General features: G+C 41.9%; 1 protein-coding gene and 1 pseudogene across 6 annotated transcripts in view; both read right to left on the bottom strand.

Annotated features, from left to right (window-relative positions):
• The window catches only part of DEPTOR (DEP domain containing MTOR interacting protein), a 147245-nt gene that overhangs the window by 67116 nt on the left and 56474 nt on the right, over positions 1–23655 (bottom strand). For all 6 annotated transcript variants that reach the window (XR_012327328.1, XM_033843248.2, XM_033843247.2 and 3 more), the window contains exon 4: positions 15110–15288. Coding sequence is in view for 5 of the 6 variants with exons in the window: in XM_033843248.2 (XP_033699139.1) it covers positions 15110–15288 (179 nt within the window). In the remaining variant the exon portion in view is untranslated. The remainder of the gene's footprint in view (positions 1–15109; positions 15289–23655) is intronic.
• LOC117308754 (U2 spliceosomal RNA) lies at positions 21152–21258 on the bottom strand (annotated as a pseudogene).

Raw genomic sequence — 23655 nt, 5'->3', positions numbered from 1 at the left:
ACTTCCTGAGTACTGACAATATTAAGAAGAGGATATGAGAGCAGAAAATTGATTTTAGGGCATAAAGTTCTATGAATTGATATTACTAAAACAAAACACTTCATATACACAAAGTTAGAACCCAATTACACTTATTTAATTGGCTGAAGGGAGGAAAGGAGATGGAAAAGAGGAAAAAGGATCCAAGTAACTTCAGTAAGATTGCAGAAAAGATGAAAATCAAAACATGACATTGTAATTGTACGGGTTTCTGCTGCTTCCGTGTCTTACTGCGAGAAAAGTAAAGGCAATAAACAGATGCAAGGTCAAATTATATTTTATTCTTCTCTATGCATCTTTAAATAACAGCTGGGTGCATTCCAAAGCCTAGAACCTCATGTTGTTAGTGATAAAATTCATAACAAAGAGTATGTTTTTCAAAAATGAGGTTGTTTTTCAGAGACTAATTCATATTGTAAGTGCAGAGAGGTCTGAAAACAAATTTACTTTGTCTGGCAAATGAAATCCTTCATATGCGTAATTCAATGAAAGAAATCTGTAACTCTGTTCTAGAGCCTTTGGAATTGTGGCATAAATCCAAGGGCCTTCGGTGTTGATTTATTTTTAAAAGTATATATTCAGTATAGAGTATGTATAAGATATTAAGACCAGCAATGGATGAGGCCATTAAACGTATATTAATCTCTACCCACCAAGGCATCTGATGATGAGGATATATTGATGATAACAATAATAAGAGTAGCAATCAGCTAACATTTACTAAGTGGTACACATGGCATGATTATATCATTCAGTTCTCAAAGCAGCAGAGAGAGCTATTGTAATTATTTGTATTTTACAGATGAGATTACACAAGGTCAACTTGCCCAAGGTCCCATAGTCATTAACTGGAAGATCCAAGACAGAAGCATTGACAGATTAACTCTGAAACCCCATCCCTTAATCTCCTCCCTAGACTGTCTCCCATCCCATAATAATGCCAAATGAGGAGGCAATGAGCTTACAAACACCAGAAAGCAGTCTGCTTTTTCCTCATTTATTCCTGTCGCCAGGTAACAGAAGACAACTTGGCTGGGCATGTTTTCTACAAAATTCTTCACCAGGGTAAAATGTTGATTACCTTGGAATTGCTTATTAAAAGGACAAAGAGACAGCATGGTAAACACCCCTCTGCTTACAGATGGTCTTGGGTTGAACACTGGCTTCACTCTTTACTAAGTTACTTAACGCCCCTGAACTTCAATTTTATTCATCTGTAAAATGAGTTGAAGAGGTAATGAAACAACATAGGTAAAAGGCTTATTAGAGTTTCTGGTACATAGAAGCATTCAGTTAATGTTAGCCATGTGTGGGCTTCCAATTGAGGGCCCACCCAGGTGTCAGTGCCCAAAGGATACCTTTCTAATCCTTTTCAGACTTCACCTATGTAAGCAAAGCTTCTGGCAGCAACTCTAGGTGGTCTGTGGGAAAAGAAGGCATCCTACCTAAACCAGATAAATTCAGCACGGCCAGCAACGTAGAGAAGGACATCCAATGTGATGCTGGAGGTATCAGAATAAATCCTACTCAAAACCACTAGCTATGAAAGCCCACCAAAGCCTTATTCCCAGATGACATCTGCTTACCATTCCCCGAAAAGTTACCATATAACCTGTGCGTGCTTTAGCATACAGTAATTTATCAGGTATTCCATATGAGACCGGAGAGACTAGGACCCTTGAAGGAGGAAGATGCAGACGTTCAGAAAAGGAGGATGTCAGTGGTGAGATTTAGTAGCTTTTAAAAAAATAAGTCTCCATATATTTCTATATTATTTATACTTGTACTCATCTTAAACAAAAAAGGAAAATAGGAAATACCTCACCTACTTTTTTTCCCAGTAAACTTTGTTTTAAAATAATTCTAGATTTATAAAAAAAAAAAGCTGTAAAGACCGTACAGACAGCTCCCATATATCCTTCACCCAGCACCCCCTGACGTTAATATAACCATGATATAAACTAAGACAAAACTAGGTCAAAACTAAGACATTAACACTTGTACATCCACCTGCTTTAAATCTAGCTTAGAGCTACCAGGAGCTCAGGCTGAGGACAGAGGAAACAAACTGTTCCTTGGAAGCCCATGTTTCAGAGGGAAGGTCACTTAGTTACTTAATGAAAAAGACACTTGTCCTCGTGGCTGACAATACTAGCTGCTTGTCCAAAACCCATTTTCCCTTTCTTCCTCCTTTATTATTTGTACAGGGCAGCAGTGTGCCCGGCTAACAGCATTAGATTCACTGATTGCCATCCGGCGGACGAGTCCATGTTGACACAGATCTGGCCCATGTAATGTCAGTAGAAATCTCTGGGAAAGGTGACTCTTCCTAAATAAAGAGGAACCTTTCTGTTCAAGCAGGCATTACTACATTTTCTCTTATTTGCAGCAAAACACAATTCTGTTATTGTTCCAAACTCAGGTCTGGACACAGAAATCAAAGGCTTAGAAAACAAACACTTTCTGTTTATCTGCAGCCCACACCTTGTAACAAGCTATGCTTTACTCGGAAGCCAAGAGCGATTAGACAGAAAGTCTTACAGGCAGAAGATATGCCTTCCAGCAACTCGGCTCTGATTCCCTGGTGACAGAAGTGGTTATGGACAGTCCCTGGGTCTCAGTGTTTCCATCTGTGGAAAATAAATTACAATAACGTCTTTTAACCAAAGCAAGTGAAATTAATAAATATATGGGAAGCCACAGCTCTCTGGAAGACAGGGCTGCAATGATGCCCGTGTACCATGAATAAATAATATTGTTCTGCTGTCAGCAAAAATCCAAAGGATCCCATGACAAAGACTAGGAATTTAAAAAAGTGCTCCTGAATTTGGGTTCGTATACTGAATAAGCCCATTCTGAGCAAAAAGAGAACTGCTGGGGCTTCCCTGGTGGTGCAGTGGTTGAGAGTCCACCTGCTGATGCAGGGGACACGGGTTTGTGCCCCGGTCCGGGAAGATCCCACATGCTGTGGAGAGGCTGGGCCCGTGAGCTATGGCTGCTGAGCCTGCGCGTCCGGAGCCTGTGCTCCGCAATGGGAGAGGCCACAACAGTGAGAGGCCCGCGTACCGCAAAAAAAAGAGAACTGCTGAGTTCAGATCCAGTCCAAATGATCTCAGTCAACAATTTCTGACTTGTGGAAATATTAAAAATATTTAGTCAAAGGAAATATTTAAAAAATCAGAGAAAAAAGAAAACATGACTGTGAAATCACTGAGCTAAAGAAGAGAGAAGAGGGACTTCCCTGGCAGTCCAGTGGTTAAGACACCTCACTTCCACTGCAGGAGGCACGGGTTCAATCCCTGGTCGGGGAACTCAGACCCCACATGCCGCACAGCAAAAAATAGGAAAAAAAGTAAAAAAGAGAGAGAGAGAGAGAAGAATTGTTGCCATTCCAGAAACTTGTGTGGCTGGCACCCAGGTTTACTTGGGTGTCCAAACTGGTACAGCAAAATAGAGACACCAAGGTGCTTCCTCAACACAAACTTATAGGCATTTCAGCTGTCGGGGAACAAAGATCTCAACAAAGATCTCTGAGCTAAGGGGCTGAAAAGTGGAATACACACTCACTGGGATACCACCATACTCTGTGCTTTGCTCAAAGGTCTAGAGCTTTGCTCTTCAGAATGGCTGACAAGCACCAGAAATGTGGCAAGGAGCTATAAGTGTAAAATACACACTGGATTTGGAAGATTGAATATGAAAAAAAGGAACATAAAAGAGCTGATCGCTATTTTCCATATCGATTATATTTTGAAATAACATTTTGGAGATGAGTTAAATATATATTATGAAGGTTAATTTCATCTGTTCTATTTTACTTTCACTGCGGCTACTAGAAAATTTAAAATTACATATATGGATTGCATTTGTGGCTTTCATCCTATTTCCATGGAAAATAGGATCAGTCTAGAGGCTGGTACCTCATAGGAAGAGATCAGCTAACAAACAAGTTCATCCCTTTAAGTGTAGCACTTTGAGAGCCATTTGTCCTAGAAGATAATTCTTATCCTGAGCTCTTGACAGCCAAGTGGTCAAAAGTTGTTGGTATTGCTGTCTGCTTCCCCCTCACACACACTATCTCCCTATCCTATTTCCTTCATTTTGATGAGGAAGTACATTATGTTCCCACTTGACAGGAATCCTTTCTTGAGGTTAAGTTCCCAGCAACTGTGGAAGAGGACTTCAGAGAGACAGGAGTGGTTTTGCCAGTGGCCAAAACCAATACCCAGACCCCCTTCTTTGGCCTGGTGGCTTTGGTCATTTCCAATCAGACTGAAACCTAGGCCACAGCTAAGGGAGTGGCTAAAATAAAATGGAAGGAATATAGACTCTGATATGCAGGCTTTCCTCGGGTGGAAAGGAGAGAGGAGAGGGGCTGGGCTCCTTGTTGGGTCAAATGTCATTACTGGGACAGAGAGAAAGAAAGTGAAGGGGACCTTTTCAGAATAAAGCTAGATAAAATGTTAGAGTCTTTAAAATGTTATGTCAGGTTAAAAATAATATATATAAGCAATTTTACAAAAAGATTACTCTCCATTTTAGATTAAAATTGCTTATGATATTAATAAAAGTATTTTTCCAACTGTAATAAGGATGTATGTGTGTGTGTGTGTGTGTGTGTGTGTGTAATCCCTTCTTAAATTTTAACTTAATACTGTTCTATAGTCACATTGATCAGAGTTTACATATGGTCAGTTTTTTTTTTTTTTACAATTTTTAAATTCATTTAAAAATTTTTAAAATTTATTTATTTATATTTTTGGCTGCATCGGGTCTTCGTTGCTGCACGCAGGCTTCCTCTAGTTGCGGTGAGCAGGGGCTACTCTTCGTTGAGGTGCGAGTGTTTCTCACTGCTGTGGCTTCTCTTGCTGTGGAGCACAGGCTCTAGGCGCGCGGGCTTCAGTAGTTGTGGCTCACGGGCTTAGCTGCTCCGTGGCAAGTGGGATCTTCCAGGACCAGGGATCAAACCTGTGTCCCCAGCATTGGCAGGCAGATTCTTAACCACTGTGCCACCAGGGAAGTCCTGTTTTGCTTTTTACTTGAAGTACAGTTGATTTACAACATTGTGTTAGTTTCAGGTGTACAGCAAAGTGATTCAGTTACACATTTTTTTTCAGATTCTTTTCCATTATAGGTTATTACAAGATATAGTTTTCTGTGCTATACAGAAAATCTTTATTGCTTATCTATTTTATATTTTTATATTGGTGTGTATCTGTTAATCCCACACTCCTAATTTATCCTTTACCCTCCCTACCTCTTCCCTCTTTGGTAACCACAAGTCTGTTCTCTATATTTGTGAGTCTGTTTCTTTTCTGTAAAGAATTTCATTTGTATTGTTTTTTAGATTCCACATATAAGTGATATCACATAATTTTTGTTTTTCTCTGACTTCCTTCGCTTAGTATGATAATCTCTGGGTCCAACTATGTTGCTGTAAATGGCAATATTCCATCCTTTTTTATGACTGAGTAATATTCCAGTGTGTGTGTGTGTGTGTGTGCGTGTGTGTGTGTGTGTGTGTACCACATCTTCTTTATCCATTCATCTGTCAGTGGACACTTAGGTTGCTTCCATGTCCTGGCTATTGTAAATAGTGCTGCTATGAACGTCAGTGTGCATGTATCTTTTCAAATTACAGTTTTCCTCTTTTCTGGGTATATGCTCAGGAGTGGGACTGCTGGGTCGTATGTTAATTCTATTTTTAGTTTTTTAAGGAACCTCCATACTGTTCTCCATAGTGGCTGCACCAATTTATTCCCACCAACAGTGTAGGAGGGTTCCCTTTTCTCCACACCCTCTCCAGCACTTATTTGTAGACTTTTTGGTGATGGCCATTCTGACCAGTGTGAGGTGATACCTCACTGTAGTTTTACATATGGTCAGTTTTATACCTGATAATCACTCCATGGTGTCAACAGACTTCAGCTTGTTGATCCATTTCTGGCAGAAGCGGGGAGGAGGGAGCAGGGCGGAGGCAGCTAGAAAGAAGGAGCGTCTCCAAAGGACTATAGGCCAGAACACAAAAGACAACCCAGTCACACTGCCTGAGACAAACGTATCAGCAAAGAAAAACTGAGTTAAAGTGAGTGGCTAAGAATTGAGAGCCCTAAGTGGCAGGTGGGAGATTTTCTAGAGGAAGAACTAAGAGAGACCTCAGTGTGGCAAAGATGAAACGGCCATGAGAATAATCGTCATAACTGCTCAAGGAGAGCCTGGGTCCCACACAGGAATCCCTGCCCAAACTCCCAGCCTCCCAGCTGAGAGAGGAGCTCCCTCAAGATTGACACAGGGTCAGAGCTAGAAAAAAGAGAATGGAGGCAGTTTGTCCTTAAAGGAGAACCTCTTAACTTTTTGCCCCCCTCACCCCCAATCTCCCCTTGAGGGCTGTGGTCAAGCTCATGTCCATCAGTAACCAGGAGTGAACACCACCGTGCTTTTTGACCAGGAGAAGAATCAGCAGTCTGAACTGTCCATTCCACCCAGGAGATCCTGACATATTGTTCTTTTAATAAACTTGAGACCCCAGCCTCCAGGTCCCTCCAAAAATGACCACCGAAACCCAGCTGAGTCCTTAAATTACCATGTAAGGCCAGGAGACTGCATACTTTCATAAACTTCAACTGCACAGAGATTGTGTGCATGTGTTTTTAAGGCTTCCTTGTGCCACTTTAACAAGGTCACATTTGGGCAAACTGAAGACCCTGTACTGCAGCGGCCACCGGCCCACAAGCTGTCAGAAGCAAGGCAGGAGTCGGTAGGGGCCCAGGCTACAGAGCCACAGTCTGTATCTAGAGGATCAGTTTCTGGACACCTGACAAAAGCTATACTGATGTCAACTGAGGAAAGAAATATTTACAGTTATGACACTGTTCACAAAAGACCTCTATTCTTTGCACATAACACCCTTCTTTTGGAAGATTACATAAGATGAGGCATCTCTCACTCCTTTCATACCTTCTAAAAGTCAAGCCTTTGTGTAGCTACAGACCTGTTGTCCTTCAACAAAACCAATACTATATTGTGTGCCAAAGTATTAGCCTGTGACTTTACCAAGGAAACCTGTTTCCTTCTGTTTGCATTGTGACAGCAGGCTGGCTGTGTCTGTTTTTCTTCCTGCTTTGGATTCAGCTATAATAAAAAGTAAAACAGAGCCAAAGCCTATCAGAGGGCACAGTAGGAAAATTCCAAGAAATTTTAAATCGAGAAAGGAAAAAGTTACAGTAGATAACAGCTGCTGATAAAGATGACACTTGAAATATTAATTATTGAAAGCAGATTATGGAACTATCCTACCCAATCTGTATTTTCTTCTATTCAGAGTATAAAATTTAGGAGCCGAGAATGATTAGGCTCATGGCAAATGCTTAAATATTGTCATCTAAAGCAACAGGGAAAATAATATCAAGTGAATTGATTTGGGGGGAGGATTAAATGAACTGATAGCAGTAAAGGACAGCTTGTCTGTTGCTTTCGCCTGCCCAGCCTGCCTTGTGGTAACAGAACTTTCAAGAAAAAAATTTTTTTTTCTTTGGGTGGAACAATGACCCACCACCACTTGGTTAGTCTGTCAGTCAAAGGGCCCTGCCTATCCAGGGGGCAAGAGGTGGGCATGTGACCCAGACTCAGCCAATCAGAGTTGTTCTCTAGAGTTTAGTCTCTGGAGAGAGGGCCAGCATAGGCAGAAAATAGCTAGCACTGGTTTCTTAGCTGTAGGTGTCTGAGAGGGATTGCCCTTCATCACTAGTTCCTCGCAACTGGCTCCCCAAGAGCTGCTCCAGTTCTTCTCCAGGCAGCTTGGCTTTCCAGGGCTTTAACTATCAGTTCACTCTGCCATATATTTGAAGCAAATGATGATTGAGGCTGCTTATATTCAAAGAACTCTAGCTGGTGTAAACACCCAACGGTGTGCCTGGCAAATGGCAAATCCTCAGAAAGTGGTCACTACTGTCGTTCATTCGTTCTACACATTTTTTACTGAATAGCTGATACATAAGTGCCAAGCCATGGGCGATACAGAGACAAGAAAACAAACCCTTTCTTTGTTTTGGCTGCACGCACAGAGCAGCATGCAGGATCTAGATCCCAAAACAGGGATGGTACCAGTGCCCCCTGCCATTGAAGCATGGAGTCCTCACCAATGGACCACCAGGAAGTTCCCAGAAAACAAATTATCTGTCTTCAAAGCACTTATATTCCAGCTAAGGGTAAAGAAACACTAAGATACTGGGTACCACCTGTAATGGAAAAATCTTCATTTTGTTGGTGACAAGGAGTTACCAAAAGCAAAAGCAGGAGAGGATAGTCTCGATAGGGAAGAAGAAAGGGCAGGTAAGCAAGGGTAGGGTGCCATTGACAAAGACTCTCTCCTTTCCAGACTTCAGTCAGGTTTCTCTGAGCCCTCATTTCCATTTCTTTTAAAAAATATTTTTATTTATTTATTTGGCTGCTTGGGTCTTAGTTACGGCACGTGGGATCTTTCGTTGCAGCGCGCGGGCTCTTCCTTGAGGTGTGTAGGCTTCTCTCCGGTTGTGGCGCTGGGGCTCTAGAGTGCACGGGCTCAGTAGTTGCAGAGCACGGGCTAGTTGCCCCTCGGCATGTGGGATCTTAGTTCCCTGACCAGGGTGGAACCCAAGTTCCCTGCACTGGAAGGCAGATTCTTAACCACTGGACCACCAGGGAAGTCCCTGAGCCCTCATTTCTACTAGGCCTTGACATTGGCCCCTATCCTGTGGTAACAGAACTTACAAAAAAAATTTTTTTTTGGTGGAAGAATGCCCCTCCCTGACTTGGCGAGTCTGTCAGTCAAAGGGCCCTGCTCATCCAGGGTCAGGAGGTAGGCATGTGACTCAGCCAGATTTGACCTACCCAGCCCAGCCTTAGCAAAGAATCCTGCTAAGTCAGGATCCCCCAAATCGTGATACCTGATCACTCTTATTATTTTATCAATTTCCTCATCCTCCATCTTTGACGTCTAAGTCCCTGGCCTCAAAATCCCCCTGCCCTTGGTGTCTCCCATTAATAAATTTCCATCCACTGACCCCCTCACCCTGTTCCATGGCTATAAATCCCCACTTGTCCTTGCTGTTCTTGGAGTTGAGCCCCATCTCCCTCCCTTGCTACAATACTCCTATTGCACTAGTCTTAAAGTCTTCCTTACCATTTTAACAAGTGTCAGAATAACTTTTTTCTGTAATATCATATGGTCTTGGGCAAGTTGCAAACTCCTCAATCATCAGTGCCTTTGTTCTTCCTTCCTCCCATCCTTCCCTCCCTCTCTTCTTCTTTGGCTTCGCTATTCCAGGCTGGGCCGAACTCTGTCAAGTGCTCTTAATTACTGAGAAGATGGGGTTAATTCCTGTCTGGATCTGGCATCTAACTTCCTTTGCAGAAGATCCCAAATTCTCTCTTCGTGGCTACCAGGGAGAATGTCTCAGCTACTGTCTTCCACTGGAGAATGGGATCACCAAAACTACCCTCGAGCAGCTGGGAGGATTAAAAATATAATACATGGAAAACTGCTTTGTGTGTTGCAAAATTTATATAATTATATTTTTCAAAAACAAAAGAAAAAGAAAGAGGGCTTGATGAAGTGTTGAAATTGTTAAAATGCTCTGACTAAATCTTTAAAAGAGGAAATTATATGCCTGGACACAGCAGCGGTAGCCTGATTATCCAGGGTCAGCTGCTGCAGCTGTGAGCAATTTACCCACGTGACTCTGCTGTCTGTTACCCTCCATTTAAGGAAAAGATAGCTGGAGAGCAGCTCAGCAGTTGAGGGAGATATTTACGTGAGTAAAGAAATGTGTTCATCGCGTTGGCAAAGGTCACACAAAAATCTCAAGGTACTCGGTCATTGTTTGCGAAAAAGGAATCTTGTAATATTTTACGAGCTAACAATGATTATAGTTGCAATATCTGACAGGCTGTGTGAGCTGATGCAATAAAAGTTGAGAATTTTTTTCCTAGTCTAGGGAAGCTTATAATTAGCATCCAATCTTCTTTACTGATTAAGAGCCAGATTGCCTTGATGTGAATCTACCATTTACTAGCTCTTGTCTTCAGCAAGTTACTTAACCTCATTTTAAGAATGAGAATTATTATGATACCTAACTCATAGAGTTATTTAAAGGAGTAAATGAGGATTAGAACAGTGTCTGGCATATAGCAGGGACTCTGTACATTTTAACTGTTATTTAGAATTGATCAGATCAAGTACAATAGCTGGCATTTGAGGGCCATAAGAGGTAGACTCTGCTAAAAGCTTTTGCCCACCTTTATCGTTTAATTCTCACAGCAGCTCTGGGCAGGAAAGAGTTACCATAGCAGCCTTGAAACAGAAAAGCGTGCTTGTGGGCCTGGCCCGTGGCTAGCTTCTGGGAACTTGGCTTTTGAAAGGTTCTCTGAGTTACCGTCTGATAAGGCAACTTTGCTCTACCTGGGACACTGAATTCTGCTGCACCAGCCTGCCCAGATTGTTTGCACAAACACTGCAATTAATGGAGAATACGTGCTTTCCTTCTGAGAGTCTGGAAGGCACGGAGTATACCGTGTGTATACTGTGGCTGTAAGGCACGGAGTATACTGTGGCTGTCTGGGCAGGCAGAGTATACCTCTATGAGCAGCCCCCAATAAAAATCTTGCCCTCTGAGTTTCAAGTGAGTTTCCCTGGGCAGAGATATTGTACACGTGTTACTGCATGTCCCTGCTGGAAGAAGGAACCAGTTCTGCCCGGCCCTGGAAGGGAGAACAGAGGAATCCTGCACCTGGATTTCTCCAGACAACACCCAATGTGTCTTTTTCCCTTGCTGATCCTTCTCTGTGTCTTTTTAAGATTAAAAAACCTTAGCCACGAGTCCAATCATATGTTGAGTCTTTCTAGTACATGTGGGTAGTCCTAGGATTTCAAAAAGCAAAACCAAAAACCCAACGAACCAACCAAACATAACAACTCTCAAAGGTATATAATATGACTTTAATTTAATAAATTTTAAAACCTCAGGAATGGAAGAGTTGAGATGTCAACAAGGTCACACAGTAGGTGAAGGAGATGGGATGTAAATCCTGCCTGTTTCCCTCCAAAGACCATGTTCATTCCACAGTGCCCGGCAAGCCACACCCGATTACATACATCCTGGACCAACGGAAACTCCTTTCTAAGGCACAATGCCTAGTAGCTACTGGTTAGCTATGCAACCTTGGAAAAATATCTTAAAGGCTTTGAATTCAAGAATTCTTCACTGTAAAACTGTAATAATGATAATAATATCATTTATATATATATATATATATATATATATACACACACACACACATATACATTTGCATGCAAGTTAATTACTCAGCTAACAAGTTCTGTCCTGATTACAGAGCACCATTAACCATTCAGAAATGAAGCTGCTTAGGATTTCATAAGTGGGCTTGATTTTTATGCCTACCGGTTTCAAGCTAGGGAACCACTTTTATCCAGCAACCTTTTGCTCAAAGCCTAGAGGCTGACTTTCTTTAATGTTTAACTTATGAAATTAATTATTAGCTGGACAATTCAGAGCTCTGCTTAAGATACTAGCTGGTATTTATCATTAACTCTAACGTACACATATGTGGTGGCCATGTTTTCATAACTCAAAGTTAGAATCTGTGATCTAGCAATGAGTTGCTGGGAAACTGGAACTCCCTTGGAAACTCTGACTCTGTATATATAGAGAATATTCAATCCTCCTAAAACCATGGAAAACAAATTTCCGTGGATAAGATTTGCTAACAATAATTCCTTATTTTATCCTTTACATCACAACGTTATGGCATTTATGTTTAAAGCATTATAAAATTACACTGTAGGGGCTTCCCTGGTGGCGCAGTGGTTAAGAATCTGCCTGCCAATGCAGGGGACACGGGTTCAAGCCCTGGTCCGGGAAGTTCCCACATGCCACGGAGCAACTATGCCTGTGCGTCACAACTACTGAGCCTGCACTCTAGAGCCCACGTGCCACAACCACTGAAGCCTGTGCGCCTAGAGCCTGTGCTCCACAACAAGAGAAGCCACCACAATGAGAAGCCCGCGCAGGGCAACGAAGAGTAGCCCCCGCTCGCTGCAACTAGAGAAAGCCCGCACAGCAACGAAGACCCAACGCAGCCAAAAAAATAATAATAATTACACTGTAATTGAGGTATAATTACTCACTCTTTGGAAATCATTTGGAAACAATTTGTGGCATCCTCTATCTTCTCTCTGAAGTTGAGATGTACATTATCAGTCAGTAAACGGTAGTATAAAATTCTGGTTTTCTCTAGAGTTTGGTATCACCAAGTTTTCTGTCTGGAGCAAAGATGACAGCGTTAACTCTAACCCAAACACACCATTTTTCATGGTGGAAAGCACCAGTCACTCCAACCAATTCTGAGTTCACACTTATTAGCGATAATATCCATTTGGACACTACCACCTGAGTGGCCTCATACAAATTACTTAACCTACTGGTGCCTTGGTTTCCTTATCTGTAAAATGGAGATAATAAAATACCTGCCCTGTAATTAATGGTTACTATTTCGTACACTTAAAAAAAATTTGTTAAGAGAGTTGATCTCATGTTAGGTGTTCTTACCACAATAAGATAAATTTAACAACAACAAAAATTAGAATATCTGACTCAAAGAGTTTAAGAGGTTTCAATAAGTTAATGTGTAAAATCTCTAGGACAGTGCGTGGCACATGGTATAAAATAAATAACCAATAAATAAACTATATCCTACAACTTCAATTGCTCTTTAATTGCTTCTATATCCGTTTTATAATCTCTACAAGACTATAAGCTGTTTAAGGCCAGGAACCATACTGGTATTTTACAATTCTATCCACCTTCCAAACCTCAATCAATAGCCCAGCAGGAAACATATCAGACCGTCAATAAACAGTTGTAAGTGCCATTGTGGCAACATCAGTTAGGAGAAAACACCCCAAAATAACTGAGTGGCTTGAGTGCCTTGCAAACCAATGCTTCTAGATCAGGGGCTTTTCAAAATATTTGACCACAATGCAGAGTACTAATTTTTATGTTACAAATCAGTGCACACATGACTATGGTCATATGTTTATATAGTGTATATCTAACTGCAATAAAGTTTTGCAAAACAATCCTTGACCTTATTACATAAACTATGCTCTGAAATTTTCTATTCTAGTTAAATCCAATCCACTGCATCTCAAACTTTTAAAGTGCATTCGAATCACTCGGGGTTATGCAAAAATGTAGATCAGATTCAGTGGGATCAGAGAGTCTGCATTTCTATCATGTTCCCAGGTGACACTGTGGGTCCATGGACCACACTTTGAGTACTAAGAGTCTACTCTAGTCTATGAAAAAAAGTTTTTTTCTTAGTAGTTCTTTTTTTAAAAAAATTTTATTGAAGTATGGTTGATTTACAATGTTGTATTAATTTCTGCTGTACAGCAAAGTGACAGTTATTTATACATTCTTTTTCATATTCTTTTCCATTATGGTTTATCACAGGATACTGAATATAGTTCCCTGTCCTAAAAAAAATGTTTTTAACGCTGGGGGAATGACTCCCTAAACTTATTTCACTAAACCCACTAAAGGCTTGCAATCTGCAGTTTGTGAAACACTGCTCCCAATAATTTCAAAAGTTTCTTTCAAATAATTCCATTATTATCTCCCTAACACTTGGATAGAAATTCTAGGCCTGTGTGGAAGTGGAGGTAGGAGGGTTTACAGTAAGAATGATTCAAGTTATTACCTTTCATATTGACTCCTAGGCTGAAATGCTTATCTGGTTCCCGGCCCTTTCCTCACTGTTCTAAGCCTACACCTTGCAGCTATATTAGTAAATTGATTGAGCACTTATTAAGAGCAAGGCACTGAGCCAAGTGCTTTATATCTACCACCTGTACTCCTACAACCAACCTATGCAGGTATGCCCATTTTACAGATGAGAGAAGGTAAGTAGCTAATCACTGGTGGAGTTGGGATTCCAGAGCCTGTGTTCTTGCAATAGGCAGCCTCATGAGAACTGAGATGGCTCCAGTGATCCTTGCCTCCTGGTTAGCACACGCATAGTCCTCTCTCATACTCAACAGGACTGACCTGGTAACCAATAGAGTATTGAAGAAACAACAGTGTGTGACTCCCAAGGCTCAATTAAAAGACACTGTAGCTTCTGTCTTGCATTCTCTTGGATCACTCCCTCTGCAAGAAGCCAGGTTGCCATGTCATAAGAATTCTCAGGCAGCCTTACGAAGAAGTCCATAGAGCAATGGACAGAAGCTTCCGGCCAACAGCCAGCACCAGCACTTCTATGGTAGGCACAGAAGTGAGCCACTGTGGAAGCAAATCCTCCAGGCTATCAAGCCGTCAGATGACTGTAACCCCAGCCAATGTCTTGACTGCAACCTCATAAGAGACCTCCAAGCCAAACCACCCACTAAGCTCCTCCCAAATTCCTGAGCCACAAAAACTATGTGAGATCATAAACATTTATTATTATTTTATACCATTAAGTTTTAGAGTAATTTCTTATGTAGCAACAGATAACGAATAGAGTTCCTGAACGTACATTATATTGCATTATGATTCAGCTCTAAAAAGAAAAGTGAAAATCTGAAGGCCTTTGGATACTTCTTCAGTGTGGCAGCTTGAACCACGGTTCAGCGAATTTTCATTCTCCCAATGCGACCAACCTTGCGAGAGCCATCTACTTCCCATCCAGACTTGACCAGATGACCTGCTATAGCCAACTGGACATGAAGCTGTAATGTTAAATCACACCCAAGCAGAAATGTTTGGAGACGCTGCAAGAATCTGCCTGCCTTCTCTAGCTTCTGCCCTCATCTGTCAAAACAATAGAGTCCAGAGAGTGGATGCTCCTTTACTCTGAGTCCCAGAATGAGAAGGCATGAAACACATAGCTGAATGTGACCCCCAGTTTGGAGACAAGCCAAGCGGAGCCCAAGCAGAGGCACAGTTGACTTACAGAGCCATGACTGAGAAATAAAAGCCTGCAGTCGTAGCACAAGATTTTAGGGTTTAGCAAAAGCTGACCATACACTCACCGTGCTGTATGATGCTGTGCTCCATAAGCCGGTGGCAGAGCTGTTCCGCCTCTTTCCTTGTGGTGGCCTCACCCTCCTGAACCAGCCAATCCAGGAATTCAGACGCCATGAAGGTGCGCTCGTACTTGACCCCTTCCTCTTCCCTGGGCTGCAGGAGTGTGTTTTCAGGGCTCATCAGCCTGGAGGAAGAAAGTGAAAAAAATAAATAAATAAATAAACCTACACTTACCAGTGGGGAGAGGGAAGAGAGGAGGGGAAAGATAGGGTTGGAGGTTAAGAGGTACAAATCACCACGTACAAAATAAACAAGCTACAAGGATATATTGTCCAGCACAGGGAATACAGACAATATTTTATAATAACTTTACATAGAGTATAATCTATAAAAATTTGGAATCACTATGGTGTATACTTAAAACTAATATTGTAAGTCAACTATACTTCAATTTTAAAAAAAAGAAAGAAAGAAAAAGAAACCTACACAAAAGGAAAATTACTCATTTGAAATCCCACATCCTAGGCTTCTGTGAAGTATCACCGCAAGGTTGTCAGACAGACAGATGTGGCTGTCATGTGTTGCCCCAAATGCAATTGTCAAGAGAAGGATCTGCTTCAGAAGTGAATAAGATGCATTTTTTCCTGGTGATTAGAAAAAAACTGAAAAAGCAATCCAAAACTCTAGCTTTAGCAAACTGTATTCAGTTTAGCCATCTTGAGAGGGAGTTCCTGACCAAACGCCACCCTACTTTCCTAAAAAACTCTCGTATTTCTTTCCTAAAGGCATTTTTCCTTTTCCCAAGTCATTGGGCTAATAAGAAGATGACTTGCTATGGACTGAATGTTTGTGTCTTCCCCAAATTCACATAGTTGTTAGGGGAACCACTGATTGAAACCACCCACCCTAGCCAGGCTGGATAGTAGCCACTTGCATGAGTCATCTTACAACAGGAGGTCCTGGTAAGGAACGCGGAACTAACAAGCTACCACCAACTGGAAGAATTCAGGAAAGGTCAGAAGGAGAGAGGAGACGCCAGTCCACATGTCCTCCCAACCTCCCAGAATCCTCCTCGCTGGAATCCATCTTGGCTGAGTGATGCAAGCGCCACCAGGAAGGACCCTGAGTCAGAATGATTGGCCAGAGATAACCCAGAAACTAACCCCATTCCCATAAAACCCGAGACTGCGAGCCACGTGGCAGAGCAGTTCTCCTGGGTTCCCTTACCCTCCTGCTCTCCCCCCGGGCGCCCCTTCCCAATACAGTCTCTTGCATTGTCAGCACGTGTGTCTCCTCGGGCAATTCATTTCCGAGTGTTAGACAAGAGCCCACTCTCAGGCCCTGGAAGGGGTCCCTTCCTGCAACACAAGGACTAGGGGTGGGAAAGATCTTGGGATATGTGAGGGTGTGAAAGGAAATAGGTGTGCCCTGACATAAAGGGGGGGTTGGTAGGGAATAGGTCAGCAGATCCCATGGGCCCCACTGAGGATTCTATTCTAAGTGCAATGGAAAATAATTGAGAAGTCTCAAGCAGAAGTATGACAGGATCCGATCTAAGAGTTCAGTATATTGGCAACAACTACATAGTATGCTCTAAATGTATTTCCACGTAAAATACATCTGATACGAGAGGGTCCACCTATTAGGCTCTCTAGGGCCCTAGAAGGGGCCCCCCTTTCTGCAACATACTGAAACGTGATAGAATTTGGAGGTGGGGCTTTTGAGAGGTGATTATTTCATGAGGGTGGAGCCCTACTGGGGAGGAAGAAGTTTTCCTCTACCCTTTTAGTTTCTTCTGGCTGGTCTAAGAAGTAGATTGACATAAGACTGATTAACAGGAGAAAATCATACAAAAGTTTAATAAAATGTACAGGGGAGAGACCCAGGGAAACTGAGTAACTCACCAAAATGGCCAAAACCCTCACTTTATTTTTTTAACATCTTTATTGGAATATAATTGCTTTACAATGGTATGCTAGTTTCTGCTGTATAACAAAGTGAATCAGCTATATGCATACATATATCCCCATATCTCCTCCCTCTTGCGTCTCCCTCCCACTCTCGCTATCCCACCCCTCTAGGTGGTCACAAAGCACGGAGCTGATGTCCCTGTGTTATGCAGCTGCTTCCCACTAGCTATCTAATTTACATTTGGTAGTGTATATATGTCCATGACACTCTCTCACTTCCTCCCAGCTTACCCTTCCCTCTCACCATGTCCTCAAGTCCATTCCCTACATCTGCGTCTTTATTCCTGTCTTGCCCCTAGGTTCTTCAGAACGATTTCTTTTTTTAAATTTTAGATTCCATATATATGTGTTAGCATACGGTATTTGTTTTTGTCTTTCTGACTTACCTCACTCTGTATGACAGACTCTAAGTCCATCCACCTCACTACAAATAACTCAATTTCATTTCTTTTTACGGCTGAGTAATATTCCATTGTATATATGTGCCACATCTTCTTTATCCATTCATCTGTTGATGGACACTTAGGTTGCTTCCATGTCCTGGCTATTGTAAATAGAGCTGCAATGAACATTGTGGTACATGACTCTTTTTGAATTATGGTTTTCTCCAGGTATATGCCCAGTAGTGGGATTGCTGGGTCATATGGTAGTTCTATTTGTAGTTTTTTAAGGAACCTCCATACTGTTCTCCATACTGGCTGTATCAATTTACATTCCCACCAACAGTGCAAGAGGGTTCCCTTTTCTCCACACCCTCTCCAGCATTTACTGTTTGTAGATTTTTCGATGATGGCCATTCTGACCAGTGTGAGGTAATACCTCATTGTAGTTATGATTTGCATTTCTCTAATGATTAGCGATGAGCATCCTTTCATGTGTTTGATGGCCGTCTGTATATCTTCTTTGGAGCAATGTCTCCTTAGGTCTTCTGCCCATTTTTGGTTAGGGTTGTTTGTTTTTTTGATATTGAGCTGCATGGGCTGCTTGTAAATTTCGGAGATTAATCCTTTGTCCGTTGCTTCTTCATCTGCAAATATTTTCTCCCATTCTGAGGGTTGTCTTTTTGTCTTGTTTAAGGTTTCCTTTGCTGTGCAAAAGCTTTGAAGTTTCATTAGGTCCCATTTGTTTATTTTTGTTTTTATTTCCCTTTCTCCAGGAGGTGGGTCAAAAAGGATCTTGCTGTGATGTATGTCAGAGAGTCAAAACCCTCACTTTAAATACTACCTTCAGGTAAAGACAAAAGAGGATGTTGGGGTAGTGGTTCAGGACTTCAAAGGGGAGGAAGGCAATTCACATGGAGATGTAAAGGCAACTGTTTGGTAAATAAATGTTTGTTGTGTCATGCAGAGACAATGGGACACAGAGGGGAATTTTAACAGACTTCCCAGGTTTCTCCTTGCCTACACACCTAGCTCATACTATAGTTATCTATGTTGATAGCTCCCTTCCTGGAACAGGTCCTCTATCTAAAATTTTTTAGGCAGTTAGGTCACAGGTCAAAGGTTCTTCCAGAATCTTTCGGGCCTTGATTGTTTTCAGCTCGAAGTAATCCACACACCAAAGAGACATTTTGGGGTGGCAAACTTTGTTCCCCTACAGACCCACGATGAGATTACTGTCCTTATAAGAAGGGACAGAAGAGAACTTGCTTCCTGTTTCTCTCTTGTGACGATAATACAATGAGCAGACCTCTGCAAACTAAGGTGCCTTACCATACACCAGGTCTGCTGGCGCCTTGATCTTGGACTCCCCAGCCTCCAGACCGTGAGAAATGAGGGTCTATCGTATAAGCCATCCAGTCTATAGTATTTTTGTTAAAGCAGCCTGAACTAAGACAACTACATAAGTCACTCCTTTACCACCCCCCTAGCCCCACGTATCCTGTCTCACACCTACCTTCCCATGCACTCTTCACTCCTCTAGCTTCTGCCTTTACTACTAGGGGCACAAGCATTCTCCCTTGTGTCCATATACGATGGACATCTTGTAGGTCCCCCATGTGGTTGACATTAATAGCATCAGATGCTATTGAGCACTCCCCTCAGTTAGAAGGACGTCACACACTATACTGCTTTCCCTCTGTCCCTACCTTTTCTCAGTGACCATTGTGGGTTACCGTCACTTCATCTCCATGGACTTTGAAGGCTGGAATCCCTTGAGATTCATTTCCCCAAATATCTCTTTTCTCTCGTCTCTCAGGCAAGTTCTTATATCCCCATGGCTTCAACTACCATCCATGCCCCAAGGATTCTCAGATTTATATCCTTAGACCAGGGCTATATTCCCAACCCCAGACCTTTGTATCCACATGGACATCCCAAAGACATCTCAAAATCAACAAGCCCAAAACTGAATTCAGGTTCTTCCCCCCAAATCTGAGGTCCTGTGCCTATGAGAGCTTCCACCATGCAGCCTGAAAACAAGGCTTCATCCATGATGCCTTCATCTTCCTCAACCCAGTCTATCAGTCTGAACTGTGGTTTTTACCTCCCAGATAGCTCTCATATATGTCTAAGTCTTCCCATCTTTGGCACTGCCACTGCCTTGGCCCAAAATACCAACACCTTTAACCTAGACAATTACATTGGTTTCTTAATTGGACTATACTATGCACCCACTCTTGTTCTCAACCCAACCTCAAGCACCCAAGACCAGACACAGCAATTAAAATGATCTTTTAAAAATTTGAACCTGAAAATGTCCTGCCCCTGTTGAAGATACACTTTAATGGCTTCTCATTGCTTTTAGGCTAAAGACCAAAACCCTTTATATGGCCTATAATGCATGCATGGCCCTGACCCCGTCCCCTTTGGAACATTCTCACCTCTGGCCCCTGTGTGCTCCAGAGAGGCTGGGCTTCTTTCAGTTCAAACATATCATGCCCATCTACCACAGGGCCTTTGAATATGTCATTCCCAAACCTGGAACATTCCTCCTCACTTCTCTGGACTAGTCCTCTACTCCTCAAGCCTACTTAACTTCTTATCCTTTGCATTTCAATCATTATCAGATCTCCATTGCTCCCTATACAGTCTACGTAATTATCAGATTAAAGACTACCTTCCCTACTCAACTATAAGCTCCAACAGGATAGATAGAGTTCATGTTTGTCCACAAAACCTTGTACAATGAAAACAGAACCTCATAAAATGTCACAATCATTGTATCATCTTCCTTTAGAACTGTTCCTGATGAGTTCTTGTCTTCTATATGAAAGTTCATTTCTCTCTTTTAAAAACCTTCAGGTCTTCTCAAACTAACAACAGTATGCAACACAAATTGTACCATTTCATTCTAGAGCAGGAAGAAACCTTAGAGATTATTACGATACAACCCCCTCTTCATCCATATGAGAAAAATGTAATTCTCATCCAAAGGAGAAAAAGTGAATGACAGCATTCAGTGTTGCGGGGAGGAAACCTGCTCAGGGTCATACAAATGAGAGCACTTTACACGTTTATAAATCATATCATTTGTGGGTAACTGAACCTGCGTACCTCAGTGTCCACTCATATGATGTTCATTTGCAGTGCTTTCAGACTTAGAAGCCCAATCCTGCTGTGGAAAGAATATTCAACTAGGAATTTGAAGATTTAAGTTTTATTCAGAATGGGTCACTTGGTAGCTGTGAGATGAAAAGCAAGCCACTTTTCTTTTTATAACCTTCCTTTTTCTCAAGAGTATAATGATAGCTTCACCCATCTGTTGTGAATGATAGAGTGAGTATGAATGAAACAACTTAACAATACAAAAGACGATGTATATACAAAGCGTTAAACTTAACTAATCATGGTGCGTTCCTCAGGGCGTGATGAATTTGTGCCCGTAGCTATACAGGGACTCCTCTGGAGTGGGACACCTCCACTCTTCCCAGAATCTTCAGAGTTCTACTAGTTGGAAGCCATGGAAGGAGCACAGCCTTGGGAAGTAGGACACCTGGGACTCAAATACAACTCTGCCACAAACTAATGACATGATTTTTCACTACTTCAAGTGTCCCCAAACTCATATTAAATGAGGAAGATAATACATGTTCTACTGCCTTCGTTGGATTGCTATCATTAAAAACTTTTATTAGAAAGTTCTAAGAATGTAAGTGTATGCTTTTATATTTAAGAGTATTTACACTAAACTGATAAGAACAGATACCATACTTGATCTTAGCCAAAAGTCCAAGAAGTAATTAAGAGTATTTATAAAAGCTTTTAGCATATAACTGAACTTATTAAAAACCTTATTCAGCTTGTAACAGAACTCACTTTAAAATCTTATTGGCAGGGGAGTGATAAATTAGAACTTGGGATTAACATATACACTCTACTATATATAAAATAGGTAAACAACAAGGACCTATTGTATAGCACAGGGAACTCTACTCAATATCTTGTAACAACCTATAATGGAAAAGAATCTGAAAAAGAATATATGTATATATATACACATATATGTATATATATATGTATATGTATATACACACATATATATACATGTATGACTGAATCACTTTGCTGTACACTTGAAACGAACATAGCACTGTAAATTAACTATACTTCAATTAAACAAATTAAATCTGCAAAAAAAATATTATTTAGACCTCTTCCTAAGTAAACCCTCTTCTGTACTTTAATCCATCCTTAGAAATAGCTACTAGCCTGCTTTCAGAGGCTTAGTAGCAGCTGAGTTGGTATGAGCCATAAGAATTAGACTTAATATAATAATGACCAGGCCCTTCTTAGAAGATGGAAGGGACAACTGCCACATATACACCTCAACACAAGGGGCAGAACCCTGACGTCCCATAGGAGACTATGCGCCATGATGGCCGCAACAGCTCCCGAGGCTTCTTTCCAACTGACTTCACTGCTTCTCCCATCAAGAGGTTGAGTCTATTTCCCCTTCCCTTGAACCTGGGCTGCCTTTGTGAATTCCACTACCCAAGCAAATGCAACAGAAGCAACATTATTTGACTCCCAAAGCAAGGCTTTAGGAGGCCTTGCAGCTTCCACAGTTGTCCCCTTGGAATGCCATACTGAGACCGCAGTGTAAGGAAGCAAGTGCAGCCTGTTGGAGGTGAAGAGGCCACAGGCCCAGGCGACAGCCAGCACCAACTCTCAGACATGAGAATGAGGCCATCTTGGACGTTCCAGCTCAGCTGACCCTCCGGCAACCGCATGAATGAGCCCAGGTGAAACCAGTACAGGAATCGCCTTGCAAGCCACAGAATCAGGAGAAATAATATATCACTGTTGTTTTAAACTAGTCAGTTTTAAGGCGATTTGTCTTGTAGGAATAGATAACTAGAATATATTCATATCAATGAGAAATGGCAAAAAAGATGTGAAACCCACAAAGAGGAACATGTCACATCAGTTGGAAAGTACTGAAAGAACAGTTAATAAATACTGGAAGGTCCTGGAAATAAACTGTATAAAATAAAGCCACATGGAGTTAGACCTGGGAGCCTGCATCAGTGATAGGAATCTAGAAAACAAAGTGCCTAAATAAGGAATACTACCATTTCCTCATTTCTTTTCACCCTCAAATAAGGTATTTTATCATATTTTATTTATTTATTATTATTATTTTTGGTCGCTCCGAGCAGCATGTGAGATCTTAGTTCCCCGACCAAGGATGGAACCCATGCCCCCTGCACTGGAAGTGCAGAGTCTTAACCACTGGACCGCCAGGGAAGCCCCCAAATAAGGTATTTTAGAGTGAAGATGAGCTTCCTCAGTTTTCCAGTTTTAGTTGTTATTTCTCTAAGAAATCTCCCATCCCACAAATCTAGACCACGTGCCACTTCTAAGAGCTCCCAGAGTCCCTGAAAGGCCTTCTCAGAGCCCTGGGGAAATGGTCTGCTCACTTAACTATAAGCTTTTTGAGACCAGGATCCCTGTCTATGTAGTTGACAGCTGCTTCCTAGTACAGTAGGTCCGAGAAAAGTATTTTCTGAATGATAAATGAAGCTCATTTCTCTGCATTCCCCTGCTACACATCATTATCCAAGAGTATATAAAAAATGACCCCCTTAGAATTCCCTGGTGGTCCAGTGATTAGGACTCCATGTTTCCACTGCAGGAGGCATGAGTTCGATCCCTGGTCAGGGAACTAAGATCCTACATGCTGCAGAGTGGCCAAAAAAAAAAAAAGGCTCCCTTAGAATGACCCTGTGTGGAGACGAGATGAATCAAGAGTTTCTGCCCTGGGGCTTCCCTGGTGGCACAGTGGTTGAGAGTCCGCCTACCAATGCAGGGGACGCGGGTTCGTGTCCCAGTCCGGGAGGATCACATGCCGCAGAGCGGCTGGGCCCGTGAGCCATGGCCGCTGAGCCTGCGCGTCCGGAGCCTGTGCTCAGCAACGGGAGAGGCCACAACACTGAGAGGTCCGCGAACCGCAAAAAAAAAAAAAAAAAGAGTTTCTGCCCTACTGATACTCCATGTAAGATACAGACACAAATGCCTGGCCTTCACTTCTGTTGTCAATCCACTCTGTCCCTTCCAGCTTAGCAATTTTCCTTTCAGGGTGTGGGGAGGACAAGTGGATAGCGGTTTATTTGTGTCACTTCTTGAAACCAGAAAAAT

This window comes from Tursiops truncatus, chromosome 17, assembly GCF_011762595.2.
Source record: "Tursiops truncatus isolate mTurTru1 chromosome 17, mTurTru1.mat.Y, whole genome shotgun sequence".
In the NCBI taxonomy this organism is placed as follows: domain Eukaryota; kingdom Metazoa; phylum Chordata; class Mammalia; order Artiodactyla; family Delphinidae; genus Tursiops; species Tursiops truncatus.
The sequence above is the reverse complement of the archived record's forward strand: the minus strand, read 5'-3'. Positions and strand labels throughout refer to the sequence as shown.